At 38.7% G+C, this 15,847-nt stretch overlaps 1 protein-coding gene across 5 annotated transcripts in view; it reads left to right on the top strand.

Moving 5' to 3' along the window:
- Window positions 1–492: 492 nt before the first annotated feature.
- TRAPPC8 (trafficking protein particle complex subunit 8) overlaps window positions 493–15,847 on the top strand; it is a 49,995-nt gene continuing 34,640 nt past the window's right edge. For 2 of the 5 annotated variants that reach the window (XM_061448591.1, XM_061448594.1), the window contains exons 1-6: window positions 493–869; window positions 7,582–7,776; window positions 10,402–10,485; window positions 13,266–13,355; window positions 14,719–14,893; window positions 15,505–15,658. In XM_061448591.1, the coding sequence (XP_061304575.1) occupies window positions 713–869; window positions 7,582–7,776; window positions 10,402–10,485; window positions 13,266–13,355; window positions 14,719–14,893; window positions 15,505–15,658 (855 nt within the window). In that variant the 5' untranslated portion in view covers window positions 493–712. The remainder of the gene's footprint in view (window positions 870–7,581; window positions 7,777–10,401; window positions 10,486–13,265; window positions 13,356–14,718; window positions 14,894–15,504; window positions 15,659–15,847) is intronic. The other 3 variants (XM_061448592.1, XM_061448593.1, XM_061448595.1) reach the window with 3 other exon arrangements.

Consider the following 15,847-nt stretch of genomic DNA (forward strand, 5'->3'; position numbering starts at 1 on the left):
AAGCCATTCCCCATTGGCCTATCACTCCATGCCCTTGTGAAATGTCCCTCTCCAGATTTCCTATAGGCCCCCTTTAGGTACTGGCAGGCTTGACATATCCCAGTTGAGCAGTGACAGGTCTGGTAGAGGAACCCCAAACAATTATTTACTTTTGTTGGCCCCGGCGCCCAGCCCCACCGGGGTTTACTGGGCAGCACAGCTGCCGGCAGCAAAGGCCAAATGCCAGCCCTCGACCTCCCGCAAACCCACTCCCCGGAGTCAGCGGGATCCCCCGGCGCAGCAGCAGCCGCACACCTCAAGCCGGTAGCGGACACTGGAGGCGGCTCCCCACACCCAACCCCACGGAACGCACCAACACCTTCCAGGATGCGGAAGAGAACACACAACCACAACCCCACCCGGCCACCGTCGTCTCCCCCTTCTCGGCCGCTTCCGCCCGTGCGCTCCCCGGCGCGGCCCCGCCCCTTCGGCCAATCACATGAGTGAGCGCGGGGACCGCCGGGAGCGGGTGCTACCCGAGGGGCTCGGTTAAGGCGCAACATGGCGGCGTTGGCTGGCTGTTGAGCTGTCGGTGGTCGGAGTAGGCGGCCGGCGCCGCGGAGAGGCACCGGCAGGCGGACAGGGGGAGGGAGGGGGAGCCGGCGGGGCCGGGCGGAGAAGAGCAGAGGAAGGTGGCGGGGCCGACTCGGCTCCCCGGGTGGCGGCTGCGGAAATGGCCCAGTGCGTGCAGTCGGTGCAGGAGTTCATCCAGGACTCGTTCGTGCCCTTGGTGGCCGCGCTGTGCAGCGAGGAGGCGGAGAGGCTCACCCGCAAGAACAACCTGAGCTTCGCCGAGCTGGTGAAGCCCTTCTGCCGCCTCACCTCGGAAGGTCGGTGCCGGGAGCGGAGCGGGGCTTGTTTACACGGGGAGGGGAAGGCGGAGCCGTGCCGCTCCCTTCCGCCCGCCGGCCACCTGAGGGGCGAGGGGTCCCAGCCGGCCCGCTGGCGCGGCCACGCCTCCTGCCCTGCGGCACGGGGAGCCTGAGCCTAGCGGAGGCGGGAGGCGAGACCCCTTCCCCGGGCCACTCGGTCGGGAGTTACTAGGAGCTGTGGCTAATGCGTTTGCTGAAGACCCCCGATAGCTATTAAGTCCGTTTAATTTTACTCGATATGTACTCTGTGGAACCTTGGAAGTTAGGCTTCTCCTGGAGACATCAAGGAGCACATGGCTGAAGAGAAAGGGGTCTGTACATCTGGCTTTTCCAAACAGATGTTTTCTTGCTTTAAAATGACTTTATTATTGTCTGGCTAATACTTGTACCTGACTCTTGCTGTAGATCTTGGGTTTGACACTTATAGTAAGGCTGTTAGTGAAGTGCCCAGCCATCAAAAGTATGGTCTGCCTTCCAGAAACGTTAATTGTAATTTTAGTTCCATGTCTGTGCTTTCTCTCACTTGTACTTTCACTGTATATACTTCTTTTGTTGACGTTTCTATAAGCAAGACCTGTGCAAAGAGAAGGTAGGAGCTGAGCTCGTTATGTGGCACAGGTGAAATAACTATGTAAAGTAGCAGCAAAACTGGAAATTAACCACTTGAGAGGTGCAGTAGGGTTCTTTTACTGTGATGCTTTACCTAATTATCTGGATATATATTTTTTTGTTTAAGACATGCTTTCCAAGTCACTGTTCATCAGAGTAGTATGCACGACAGCATTGGGATAGAACTACTTGTCAGAATGGCGGTGCAGTGACACTTGTCAGACTTGGTTTCTGATAGACACCTAGCTCAGACTTGAGTCTCTTCATGTCATGTGTTGAGGAAACAGTGCAAGCAAATGGAGCTTGTACTGTCACTTGAGTGAGATCTTTGAATTGTTGTTTAAAAAAATGGCATCAACTTAAAAACTAGTATGTGTTAAAAATCTGCCTTAATTCTCTGGCAGGTCTTAATAACTTACTAACCCTAACTTGTTTATAAATGTTTGGCTTTAGCAACACTCATGAGCTACGTAAGAATGCAGCAGAGATAAAAATACTAAGCACAGAAGCTCACATCCTTGGAGTTCTGAAGTTTCTTAAATATCTCTTTAGGTTCTTTGGTGAAAGGGTTTCAAAATTTATCTAGCAAACAAAACCAGACAGACTATTCAAAATGCAGCATTTATCTTGAAGAATGCTTTATTCTGTTGTTGCCTTGTTATGACTATTTTTGTTCCAACTATTGTGGCAGTTAAGGAACTTGTGAACCTGAATCATCCCTAGTGTTCCTTGTGTAAATGCAGACCTCAGTAGTATGATTATAAACCAAAGTAGTCATCATCCTCTTTTAATAGAGGAGTTAGTTGTGGCTAAAGATTAGACTCCCTCCCTTGATGTAACATAGGAATTTCAGCTTATTACTTGAGATACTGTCAGGACTTGATTTTGTGTTACTGTAAAAACTCACGGAATGGAGGAAAGCTTCACACTTTGATTTTCATCATTTTGTAGTAGTTTTTCATGTTTGTGTAATTGGTCTTTTGCAGGCTCTGTCATGGAGTAGTATAAGTGAACATCATCATGAACTGCATCTAAGTCCCCAGGATACAGTTTTAATTTCCTGATTTTGCAGCTGTGGCTATTGTAATGAATCTTCGAGAAGGAGCATCCTTGCTGTTCTGTGTAGGCTGCCTGACTTTGGCAGTCTGAACCATCCTGTTCAAAACCTGACCTGAAGGTCAGAGAACCAAGAAGCTGAAGCTGGTTCAGTGGGGTTTTTCACTACTTTTCTTTATTTTGATTCAACAGGCTGCAAGCCTGACTGCAGTTCTTCACTCGAAGTGTGACTCCCTCTTCCAGCTTCATAGAAAAAAAGTTACTTTGTGCTATATGTAACTTCTTGTGGTGAAAGCCAGCATATGTGAGTGTAGGGAAAGCAGTACTAGGCATTTGCTTTGGGCAGAAGAGCAGTTCAGTGCAGTGAAATTTCTCATGAGCTTGTGTAATAGTAAGCAGTTTCTCTGCCTCCAGAATTTGTGGAGCTCTATGGCAGGGGAGCTACTTGTTGGAGTCTGCACATACTATTGCATAGTGACACTGCTAACTGTATCCTCTGCACAAGATGTGGAAATGTAGCATAAATTCTCAAATGGCTTCACCTTAATAGGTTTGGCCAGACTTAGAAGTAAAATTTTTGTGGTGTTTTTCATATTCAGTTAAGAGGAGGAGAGGCATGATTAATGATCAGCATGGTACAGCAGAATGTGTGTACATGCATGTCTCCACAACTGCGTGTTTCAGTGCTTATGATTGTTTTGATGGTTTCACTTGAAAGCACAGCTCTTTCTTAAGAGAACATGAAATGGTGTCCTTCTTTAGTAATATTTCTGCCTTTACTTAGTGGCTATTTGACTGAATTCATAACGTAAAATTGGGTTGATTTAGTATTTCATCTCTCTAGAAATAAGCTGTCCCTTGTAACTGTGCAAAACTTTGTAAAATCCATGTGTTGCTTCCTGAACTCTTCTATAATTTGAAGAGCTTGGTCACTGGTTTGCATTTTTAGTCCTGTTATAATATAGATTTTTTTTTTCCTGAAGTTTAGGATTTACATAGCTTATGAGCTTGTTGAAGGCTGCATGTTTATCGGTAGTCTCACTTAGAGAAGCAGTGCAGTTATGAAATTAATATCCTGTTTATGTGTGAAGCAGTTCCGAGACACAGAAACTAAGTTCTCTACTGTGCATGTGTTGATCATCCTTCACATGTTAACAGAGATGTGAAGGCCCAGGCTGCTGCTTGGTTCTTCAGGTAGTGTTAAACCACATGCTTCTTGTGGTTGCTCAGTCCAAGGAGACCAGATTATATTGAATTTCAAGATTTCAAACTCAATAAATACACATAATGTAGATGGGAGATGGGGCGGGCCCTACACTAATCGGTATTAGCCTACTCATTAACTTTTGCCTATCAGCAACTTGTTGATGTTGGTGTAGCCAAAAATGCCCTTACAATATAGCAGATTGCGATGGTAGGATATCCTGAATGCAGCGTCTAAGTGCTCCATACTTTAATTTTTAGCTTCTTCACTTTCATAAGAAAGTTTCCTTTTATTACTGAAGGACAAAAAGTTAAAAAATTGAGAGAACAACTTTACTGTCCTTCTGAGTCTTGACTTTAGAGGAAAACAAAGCCCTCCCCAAAATTCAGTCCTTCTTTAATAAAGGAAACCGAAAGTATATTGTGGATTTTAGACCTTAACATTTATTTTCAAAGTGGAAGTCCTTCTTAAGTATTATGTTTGTTAGTAACAATTGATGCCTAATTTAACAAATGTATATATTGTAAAGGTAGATTTTCTTTAAAAAACATCCAGGGCTTAAGAATCTTTAAAAAATACTATGTGAACTAATACTGATTATTTTCAGCTTCTGATGAGAAAGAATGTTACTACTTCTGCTTTTGTTGAAATTCTTTCTAAACACTTGATGGAAACGTATAACCATTGAAATTTTGTATTAGGGTTCCAGGTAAGAGTTTTGTGGGTTCGCAGTTAAAGCTTTGTGTGGGGCTTTGGGTATGTTCTTTATGTCCTTAGCATCGCACATGTGCCAGAAATATCATCTATGTCCTGTACAGAAATGTTTGCTCTTCATTCTTACGGCTATTATTTTTTTAGGAGAGACACCTAGGATGAGTTTTACTGTTAGAGCTGCACTGGTAAAGGCAAATTGGCTTCTTAGTTTTTTTTTTTTTTTTGTCTGTCCCTCTTCGTCTACATTTGATCTTTTCAGTAATCATGTGATAGTAGGGTTGATAATGTACCTATATGATGGGATGGGAAAACAGTTCCTCCCCTTCAGCTTTCTGACAGAAAGGTTGAACTGGATGAATTAAGTTTAGCCAGCACAATTGCCCTTGACTGCATTGATGAACCGTTTGAATCTGAAAGTTACAGCTGAAAAAAATGTCATTTTGGGCAGGATCAGTTTTCTAAACTCGTTCACTATGTTTTTCCATGGGCTTCACTGCTGGCTAAAGGTTGGGAGTGAATGTGTGAGTGAGGAGGGCAGAAGTACACCAGTCCAAACTTGAACTGTGACAGGCACCTGCTTTAACAGCTAAGGTGGACTGTAAACACATCTAGTGTTATCTGTCTGACTTGCATAGTTGTTACTTCTGAAAAGGCTTGTGTAAAAGGTGTGGAGTGCTCTCCAGGCTACTCAGTCCAAGACCTGCACAGTGTAAATTTTGTGGTTGGTTGCAAGGTAAGGAGAAGATGAATTTTCCTTCATGCTGCCCTTTATATGCTAAACAGGGATATGTGAAAATAAAATGCAAAAGAGTCAAGGGCTGTACACCTGCTGTCGCCAGGTGTCTTAGGTAGCTATACTCCGTCTGTCCCGCTTGCATTTGCAGTCTGGATGGCTTGGTGATGCTTGTGGTTTGAAATAGGGAAAATATTACTTTTTGCTCTCTACAACTACCTGAAAGGAGGACAGAGAAAGGAGGTGGCTGGTCTCTTCCCCCCACCCCTGAGTACCAGGTTGATAGGACAAGAGGTAACAGCCTCAAGCTGTGCCATGGGAGGTTTAGATTGGATATTGGGAAACCTTTCTTCACCAGAAAGGTCATCAGGCATTGGAACAGGCTTCCCAGTGAAGTGGTGGAATCACTGTCCCTGAAAGTGTTCAGATAATATGTAAATGAGGCCCTCAGTGTTATAGCTTAGTGATGGACTTGGCAGACCTGGAGTGAAGGTTGGACTTGATGGTCTTAAAGGTCTTTTCCAACCTAGTTGATTCTATGACATGAAAAGTCAGAGCAGACCTAAAATTGTAACATCTGCTGAAAATATCATGCATGCTTTTTTTTTTTTTTAATGTGTCTTGAGGCAGCAGGTTTCACAAAGATTCTACAAAGGAAGCTCTGCATTTACAAGTCATGTGAAGCTCCAATTATTGCTTATGGTAAAATGTAACTTTGTTGTAAGATAACTTTGGGCTGCAATCTCTTCTTTTAGTGAAAAGATTGCAGAGCTAGGCCTTAAGTAGAAAGGTGGGGCAGTACACAAAAGTGTAAAAAAAAAAACAAAAAAACAAAACAAAAACAAACCAAAAAACCAACCTTAGTTTTCTTCTGATTAATAATATTTTGCTCTTCAGGGGACTGAGACTATATTTATGAAAAACAACAAAAACACTGAAACAAAACCGGGGACTTAGGGATCAAAAGCCATCTCATATTATTAAAGAAAAAAGTGAAATTTGCCAGGGGTATTTTCTAAACATAGAAAATAAAGGCCCCCTTCTTATAGCTGTCTCAGTTATGTGGAATTTCAGCTTTACCTTTCAGTTAAATGCCATTGTTCATTAATCATCTTCCCAGATTTGCTGCTGCTTTATCCTTTAGGATTGATATTGACCCCTTTGCATGGGCTTGGGACTCTTTTTGGTGATACTTTCTGTGTGATGGCTTTCTTCAGGAAGTTGGTCTTAATGGAAGAAAAATATTTAATTTCTTTTTCTTTTTATAAGTAGCACAAAGCCAAAACGGTGTAAATTACTGTATGCTAATTACATTGGTAATTAGCAAATTGGTTGGTATCATCCTTTTCAAGGCTTAGCTTAATAAAGTATATTTCCTTTTTTGAGTGTTATCTTGATGGGTAACAGTCCACTTCTAAAAAAGCAGCATCTTCACAGTAGCAGCTTAGATGCTTGCCAGCTGCTTGTAGTTCTGTTAGAAACTTCAGGTCCATGGACACTTTCACTGCATTGTCGGGATTGTTTTTGAGGCTGCTTGCAACAGTCGAGTATTCATAGGCAAAACTCTCATGCCTAATTCTGAAATAGGTATTTAATACTCGTAAGGCTTTTTCTGATTTTTAAACAAGTATTTAGGAGTGAACAAATACTGGTGTTACCAACCTTGACTTTGATAAATTTTAACCAAAAGCTTGTCACTCAAGAAATGTAACTTCAACTACATTGTTGTAAAATAAAAGAGTTGGGTGATGCTGTTTGGAGAAGAGTGGTGTTCTAAAACCATTTCTTATAACAACAAAAAAAAATTGAAACAAACATAAGATAATCACACATAATTAAAACTGGTCATGTTCATTTTGGGTGAACTAATCTTATGCTATCCTTGTCAAATTTCTTGAATGCTGTTGGGTACAGAGTTTTTTCTCGGAAACTGGTGACTTGTGGGAAGATGAGATGTTATGTGAAATCCATATGTGGTTACTACAGGCTTTCTGCGTGAGTACGTTCCACAATGAAGGGGCTGCAGCAGTATAGAGCATGCATTTTTGAGTACATTGTTATTCTGAGTTAATATTCTTACAAGCTAAGATACTGTGCTGTGTTTTCATCGGTCTGCCTAGATGAGCTTGATGTTGAACACGAGTAAATTTTTTGTCCTTGCCTTCTCCCCCTCTCTGTTTTTAATATTCAGGTGTTGTGGACTGTGACCTAAAAATGATGATAGAAGGGTTTAGTAAAGAAAGTAACTTTTAAAGAAAAAAAAACTGTTGGAGAAATCCTAATGTATGGTAACTGTTTTAACTCTGTTATATTCCTCAACAATTTTTTTTGTTTTTTTTTTTTGTGTTTTTCAGTTCACATGAGAGATCCTAATAATCAGCTTCACATAATTAAAAATTTGAAGATTGCTGTCAACAACATTATTACTCACCCACCTCAACCTGCTGCCATTCGAAAGCTTTTAAATGATGTCGTGTCTGTCAGTCAGCCTGCTGAAGGACTGGTAGCTAATGTGATCACAGCTGGAGATTATGATCTCAACATAAGTGGTATGTAATAATATTGAATTTTTCATAACTTATCTGGAATATACTGTAAGGTTTCTAACCTTGATTTCAACTTCATGGCATGTATTAAAATTGCTCTGAGAGTTGATCAGTTTTGAGTCATTATTTTTACTGAAATTTCAGAGTTATCAAATAGTTTTGGTTTTGTATCATGCCACAAGAGTGGTTAAACTTAATAATTCTTAATGTGTCATAATGTAATTTTCTGAACTTGTGTTAAGTCATATTACTTTAATGTAGAAAATACTCATGCTTTGGTTGTTTTAATAGCACATCAAATGAAAAGTTTTCTTGTTACAAAACTGATAATACTGACTTGTTGCACTTGGCTGAATAAATATCAGAGCTTATTTATAATGTTGGTACCAAAGTACAGATTTATGTTGAAGCCAGTCCTGCTGACTTCTCCTGTTTTTATTTTTACTTAGTTCTTAATGCATAGAGTTCATGAAGTTGTTATAGCAAGTGTCAGGGGAAAAAAGGTTTTTGAGGCAAGGTGTGTGATTCCTTGTCTTCTTGTTTTTTTTTTTTGTTTTTTTTTTTTTGCCATGAATCTCAGTGCTTCATATTTCACTGTCAAAATGGCTAGAATATACTAAACATGTTGGTTTTATATCTCCAAAGGATGGCGTGTTGTGAATAATTCTAAATGAGACCTGATCTTGAGAGCTGGGAAGATTAAACTCCTCCCAGCTAAGACCTTAATCCATTAAAGCCTTTGAGTACATACTTAATTCAAACATGTATGCATTGCTCTGTTTAAACATGAGTAATTTCAGCATGCAGTAAGGAATTTGGCAAAAGACTGATGAAACTTCAAGAGAATTAGTAACTGATGATGTTGGTTTGTATTTTATGTTGATGAAAAATTGCATAGTTCTGCATATTTGATACCTAATTTATAAGGCACATCCTCAACTTGATGTGAAATATTGATAGTAAAGGAAAAGACTTGAGCCTGGAAATTCTAATTTTTAAGGGCTATTTTAAACTGCACCTTTTTCCAGTTTCCATGCCCTTGTTTTATCTGTGACAGTGGTGAATTGCCTTTATTTTTTTGTGAATTTTTTTTGAGGGGAAGTCTGCTTCAATTCTAGAGATTGGAAGACCCTAAGAAAGCAGAATGGTTTCAGTGAAGAGACTTTTCCACAGTATTTCTAATGATCTCAATTTAAAAGTGAGGTATTGGAAGAAGGGAAGAAAAAGAGTGGCTATATCAAGCTGTGCTTTGTAGCTGTAGAAGCAAGTAACTACTTTTGTTTTCCTTGTTAGCTGCTGGAGCCTCAGATGTGCATATTGTCATACTTGACTATCTTCTGTCTCTCAATGATTAGATTTTTATTTCCATATGGACTGGCTATATGCTTATTTGACGAAAGGAGAGATGTGTAAGATCATGGAGAATGACAAAATCACGTAACAACTTTCTAGTTTTGTGGTACCCGTTTTAGGACTTCAGCACAAAATACTGGTACAGTGTTATTGATGATGAAACTTGGATCTCATTACATTGTAGGAGGACATGAGGAAGTCCCTAGCTTTTTGGCTAGAAATTTTTTTTTTTTCCTACTTAGAAAACTGTGAGTGTTTACTAAGAAACTTACTTTTCTCAACTTTGTTAGAGCATTTTATTGAAAACCAATGGAAGCATTCATTCCTGGCAACAAAACAATCTTTTGGCATAGAAACGTGTAATACTCTATTTTTTAATTTCCTCTTTTGGTGGATTAATTTTCTAGGGTAGCAGTGTTAAAACATATTTCCTTAATCTTTAACGATGATCAAGTGCAATCTAATTTGAAGGTTTTGAAGGAGGACATAGTCTTTAAGAAGCTCACATCTGAGTGTTTCTAGCACTGGGAACATGACCTGCTCTCTTTTAGAAAAGGTTTAGAACTACTGTAGTGAATTGGTTTCATTGTTAGTAATCCCTCTTTATTGCACTTGTTTAATAAGAGTCTCATAATTCCATATCCTTGGACTGAGAGACCTGGCTGGTTGCTGAAGGGGTGCTGATGTACAGCCGTGGCTGCTTTTTCCATCTGCTGGTGGATGTAGAGAGTGAGGAAAAGTGACTCCACTAAAAACTGATTTTTTTTCTCTCGGATAGCCAGGGAAGTGATCCAGCTGAAAACCTGTGTTTGTTCAGGGCTGCATGATGCTAATGCTAGCATGCAGCAATGCAGGAATATGATGTAGATAAGGGAGAATGGTGGGACAGCCACTTTTGGCACCTAACATCTTCAGTTATTTTAAGTGTGGTACTACAGGCTGAGAAATCTTAGAAACAACTGTTTTATTTATAGTATCTTCCAACTAGAGAAATAAAATAGTATCTAAGTATAAACTTAATTATTGACTACTTTATAGATTTCCATTTTTATTCAAGCCCAGAGTTCTGGCTAAACCAGAAATTAGTATTGAATTCTGTTAAAGTACACTGTCAAATGTTGAGGATCCTGAAATGTTCATGATTAAGGTTAGCTGGAATCAAATATCTTCAGTCCCTGATAGGCCTGCATGGTATAGATTTTCTGCTTCATGCTACCAGAGCGTAAAAGCCAACAGTGTGTTTTTAGTATAATAATATCGTGTTTTTTCTATCAGATCGCTCTGTTAAAGCTAGTGTTCCTTGGTACAATAATTGGAAAGAGACACTGATGGAACTGAACACATCCACGTTTTATTCAGGTATTTTTTTGTGGTTGGTGCCAACTTGCCAAATTGCCCTTTATTCCTTTTCCATGTGCCCCATCTACCTTTCCTTACCATCTGCTACAACCGTTTAGCCCTCTTCTTGGCGTAGATGTGTGTTCCTCCATTTTTTCCCCCCTAAATGAAAAATTGTTGGTGATGGTTGTTTAATTTTTCTTTTAGTCACATTTCTACTGCTGTTAATCTAAATCATTTGGTCTTTCCATACAATCAGTAAGTCCAGAGTGGTGGTGGGAACTGACCTGATGCTGTAAAAGCACTGTCTTGTTTGATCTTATGGAACTGTTTTCCGTCACTGTTACGTATTTCAAATGTAAATACTTCCTGCTTCTCCATAGAACTTCCCTCTCAGGGTATAGTAGTGCTTTTCAAATTGGAATTTAAGTGCTGACTGCACTTAGAGCACCTGTGCCTCTATTATATTGACGTTCTTTCTGGAGAATGACTCTTCCCAACAAACAAAAAAAATCTTTCTAATACATTTCCACTTGGTTTATAAGACTTGCTGCTACCAAAATGCATTGTTTTTTGATCTGTCTTCTTAGAGTGAAGCTCTGTGTTATGGGCTATAAGCCAGATCTTTATGATTTTCAGTTTTAGGTAGTAAAGTTTATGCCTTTGGTTAGTAATAACTGTCCTTTCAATAATATCTGTCCAGATGCTGCTAAATGCCCTCCTTTTTGAATGTGCTAGAGTACTCTTATCTGTGAAATTCATCTCCGTCAGTCAGGTAGCTGAAAACTACAAAACTTCATGAAGTAGACTTTGCATTCTAAAGCTGTTATATATAAATATTACTTACCAGATTTTTTTCTTAGCAATTTCCGAACATATCAACAAGTTTCCTATTATACTTCAGTTATGCTTGTTTAGTATAATGGAAATATACTAGTGGAAAAAAGCAAAACATAAGATCTGTGTGCCTAAATGACAGTGTTGCTGTGCACTACAATAATGTGTTATGAAATATGAATTTTTAAAATATTTTGAATATGGTGCATGTTTATTATTTTAAGTATGATAAATGCTCGAGTGAATACTGTTACATGTGTTGTGGTTGTGTAGAGAGGATTCAGTTGCCTCTGTATCCCCTTTCAAGGTTCTTAATAGGCTGAAAGAGAAACAAGAGGGGAGTAACTCCATCCCACAAAACAAAGTAGTGGTTCCCTGTTTATAGCTGTGTTAGATTTTTAAAAGCTTTTTTGCTGTAGTTCATCTGTAAAACAGAAACAAAACTGAAAACAGCTTGAAACTAAAATGTGGTTGGAATTTCGGCCTTAAGCAGTTTATCATTGTTTTGAATCTGAGTTACTACAAGGCTTGGTTATACTTGTGAAAAATGTGTATGAGAGTCACTTTCTCATGGTTTGTTTTTAATAATAAGCTGTTTTCCTTGATTTAAATAGTTGTCATATTTACATGTAGGACTCGGTAAAGCCAAGGGCTTTTTATACCCTAGATGAATGCTGAGAGCAGTTGCAAAAGAGGCTATAATAAAAAACCAGAAGTTTGCCATGTATAGATCTTTTTTTTTTAATGTAAGATGTCCTAACTGCCAGGCTGAGTTCAGTTATGAAGTGTGACTGTATCTGACTTCTGTGTGGATGAAGCTGATGTAAGAAGTCCTGAATATGTAGGATTAAACAAAATGTGTTAGCTTAATGTATGGTAAAATGCAATGTGAAAGTGAAACTCAATTTACTGAAGTCAGTTAAGAAATTGAGATAGTGTGTTAGGGGGGCATTGGAGTGGGGGCTTACAAGGCATTAGAAATTCTGACATGAATTAAATCAAGAAATATGTTTCTTGGGGCCATATAAAGAAGATATCTTCGTGATTTCTCAATGCAATTTTTTTCTGTTTAAAAATTGTTGTTGTCTAGTTTGCAGGTGAGTTTACACTGGATTTTAGTTAACTTCAGTGTCAAATCAGGTTGATTTTGCTCTGGGGTCTTTTTTTTTCCACTCGAGGGAAGGAATTGCATTATTGAGATGGCATAAAACAGGCTTGAAAGAAAAAATACTTCATTACTTGAATGAAAGTTGGATTGCAAAGAAACAGACAAGATTTTTAAGTTCATATTTCTTTGAATGTCCCAGGCATACTTGGTTCCTCTTGATTTGTCCATATTGGAAGAGGGCATTTGAACATGGCAGGTTAACATTGTAAGGCATTGCATGGCTCATCTTAAATGGGAGCTTTCAGCTTTTTTGATCACTGCTTTGCCAGCTGTGCTATTTTAGCAGGGCAGAGGAAAGGGGCTACTGTCAAGTCACAACACTTGTAAAAAGCTTTAGACAGAATGGCAGGCTAGGGTTTTAATAATCCTTAATTCCTCTACATACTCTAAAATCAAGTTTGCTTTTCAGTCAATTTTACATCCCTAGTGAGGCAAATTCAATGAATCTTCAAAGAAATTTTAGGTTTTCTTTATCTTTCCGAAGTGTGTGTGTGTGTGTGTTAAAGAGGTGGTAGTTACTCTAGCAAGGACTGAATACATGTGAGCTTATATTGAGGAAGTTGGTACTTAAGATACAATTCAGTTTTATAGGATTTTATTCGAGTGTTACTGTTTCTCCCACTTGTGTATATTTTAGGTGCTTTCTCCTTAAACTGTTTCCCCTTCTTTGCTCTGCCCTTGTCAGAGTTTACAAGCTGTGCTTTTAGGTGAAGCCTTTCATATTTCCTTTTCATAGAAGAGTACATAGAAGTGTTGCCAAATATTCTAATTTGACCTGTCTTATTGTGTATTCCAGCTACTACTCCTTGGTTTGAGAATTACAGAGAGTGTTTTCTTCAGTCCATGCCTGCATCAGATCATGAATTCTTAAACCACTATGTTGCATGTATCCTTTGGGTGTTAGAGATCTCTAGTGAAGGCTGTAACAGCTGGCTGTAGAAATGGAGGCTTTGAAATTTTGCAATAACTCTTTTTGACAATAAGATTTGAAATATATCTCCCCCCATTATGTCCATGCTAATTTAATAAGGCAAGTCAGGGTTTTCCTTTTTGATAATCTTCTTTTTTTTTAAACCAAAACGTTTTTGGTTTGTGGGTCTTTTTATTTTTTTTTAATTTGTTTGGTTGTTTTTTTTCTTTTTTTTTTTTTTTGTCCCAAACTTAACTCTAACCTAATACCTGTAAACTAAACTTCCTCATCCTAAAATGCTTTCTGCTGTAGATCTTAAGGTAGCTGTTGACTTTACCTTACGTACAACAGAGACTTATCTGTTTGGGGTGCACCTGCTGCTTTTGCTAGCTTTTTCTAGCAGATGGAGAGGGGAGGCTGGGGAGGGTGTTTTGGAAAATCGGTGAACTTTGAGCTATTTTGGATGAAAAGGAGCCTGGAAAGATGCCTAAATGCTTTAACTTCCCTTCCCTACCCCACCTCCCCCCATGAAAACTTGTGCCTTATTTACTTGTCTACAGGGAAAATAAAAATATGTACTGTTTCATGATGTTTAGCTTTACAAAAATTATAGCACTGCACGTTTCATAACACCTGCTCTGTTCTTAACCCTTTACTGTACTTTATCATTTCAGTATGGTGGAACAGGTAGGTATATTAGTAGCCATTACAGAGAACCATTTGCGCAGAATTAACTTGACAAAATATTGATTCTGGCCTTTGATGTCTAAATTTTCATGACATTTAAAGTACAACTTGCTTTCTGGGTTCTCTGAATTAATGTCTTTGGTTTGGTGAGTATATGTACCAGAGCAGAATGTTCCTTGTTAATAATTGTGTAGTTGCAGGGAGGTAAAAATCTGAACACTTGTTTTTTTTACTCAGATCTATTACTGTGTTTATAAATACCAGCTGTTATTATTTCTCAAGTGATACCTTGAAGTCCCAACTCTCATTGGAAGTTGAAGACTGGAGGTTAATTTCAGCTACTGTTTCATATGTGAACAGTTGATCGATATCTAAAATCTTGGATGGACTATTAGCTATTATGTATCAGCTTAAGCTTGGATTCAGTGCAGACTCTTGTTTCATCTCATGTTCGGATATTAGTTAAAGGAGTGCTTAATAGTGTTTGTTTTATAGTGACTAAGGCCAAAATCTAGTTACACAGACTTTTGTGAAAGCGTGTTTCACAAGCTTAAACATTGTACTCATCTGTCTCATTTTATGCACTATTTTATTATATGATCAGAGGTTTTTCCTGGATTCTTTTGGTAAGTGTCCTTAACAATGAATTTAGGTATGCTTGTAGTTTCCTCTAGTGAACCAGAGCCAGTGGAGCAATTTCTGAAGCTGTCTCAAGAACAACATCGAATTCAACATAGTACTGAATACTTATATCCCAAGTGGTTTATACCAAACACGCTCAAATACTATGTGTTATTGCATGATGTAAGCACAGGAGAAGAGCAAAGGTGGGTCTTCTACCTTTACTGAACTTATAGATGAAAGTTTTCACTGAAATGTTTGTGTTATAAATTCTGTTGAGATTAGACGTATGGTAGGATCCAGTAACCTAGTATGCTGGCTGTTATCAAGGCAGATATCATTATTTTTGGATCTATTGTTTGTGTTCATATAAAATGAAAAGAGTTAGTCTTAGCTTCTTGAGGCAGGTGCTTTCTTTGCTAGCTCACTCATTCTCAAAGATTCTCAACTTCACTCTTGCATAAAACACTGCTTTAAAAATAGGATAGTTTTCCTTTTAATCCCTGTGAATAATAGTCTAAAATAGCTTGTTGCAGTATGCAGTTAGAATAGAATTGTTTTGATATCAAGGTAGGGTAAGTGTTTTATTTTTTCAGAGCTGTATCCATTTATGAAATGATGAAGCAAAACTGATTCTCAAAGATTTTCAGTTTTACCCTTTCATAAAGGAGTGTTTTAAAAACAGGAGAGTTTTCCTTTTAATCCCCCTGGAAGATAGTCTGAAATAGCTTGTTGCAGTACACACTTAGGATAGAATTGTTTGATATCAAGACAGGACAAATATTGTGTGGTTTTTGATTTTTTGATTTTTCCTCAGGGCTGACTCCATTTATGAAGAGATGAAGCAGAGGTATGGAACTCAGGGTTGCTATTTGCTGAAAATAAATTCTCGGGTGTCTAATAGAGGAACAGATGAACAGATACCAGATCCTTGGAGTCAGTACCTTCAGAAAAACACTATCCAGAACCAGGTATTACAGTATTATAAAAACAATTTGTAAGGTGCATATGAAAGCCTTAATTGTGTTAAACTTTGCAATAGTATTATGTGTGTGTTTCTACAGAATGTGCTAATAGGCAGTCAAGATACTTCTAACATAGCTGTTAATTTTTCTGAGGGCATAAGATGAGTCCTCTCTAAGAGCTTTCCTCCATGCTGC

This window comes from Pezoporus flaviventris, unplaced genomic scaffold (assembly GCF_033815535.1).
Source record: "Pezoporus flaviventris isolate CSIRO_AGI_PZ_B2104156 unplaced genomic scaffold, CSIRO_AGI_Pfla_v1 ptg000007l, whole genome shotgun sequence".
NCBI lineage: Eukaryota > Metazoa > Chordata > Aves > Psittaciformes > Psittacidae > Pezoporus > Pezoporus flaviventris.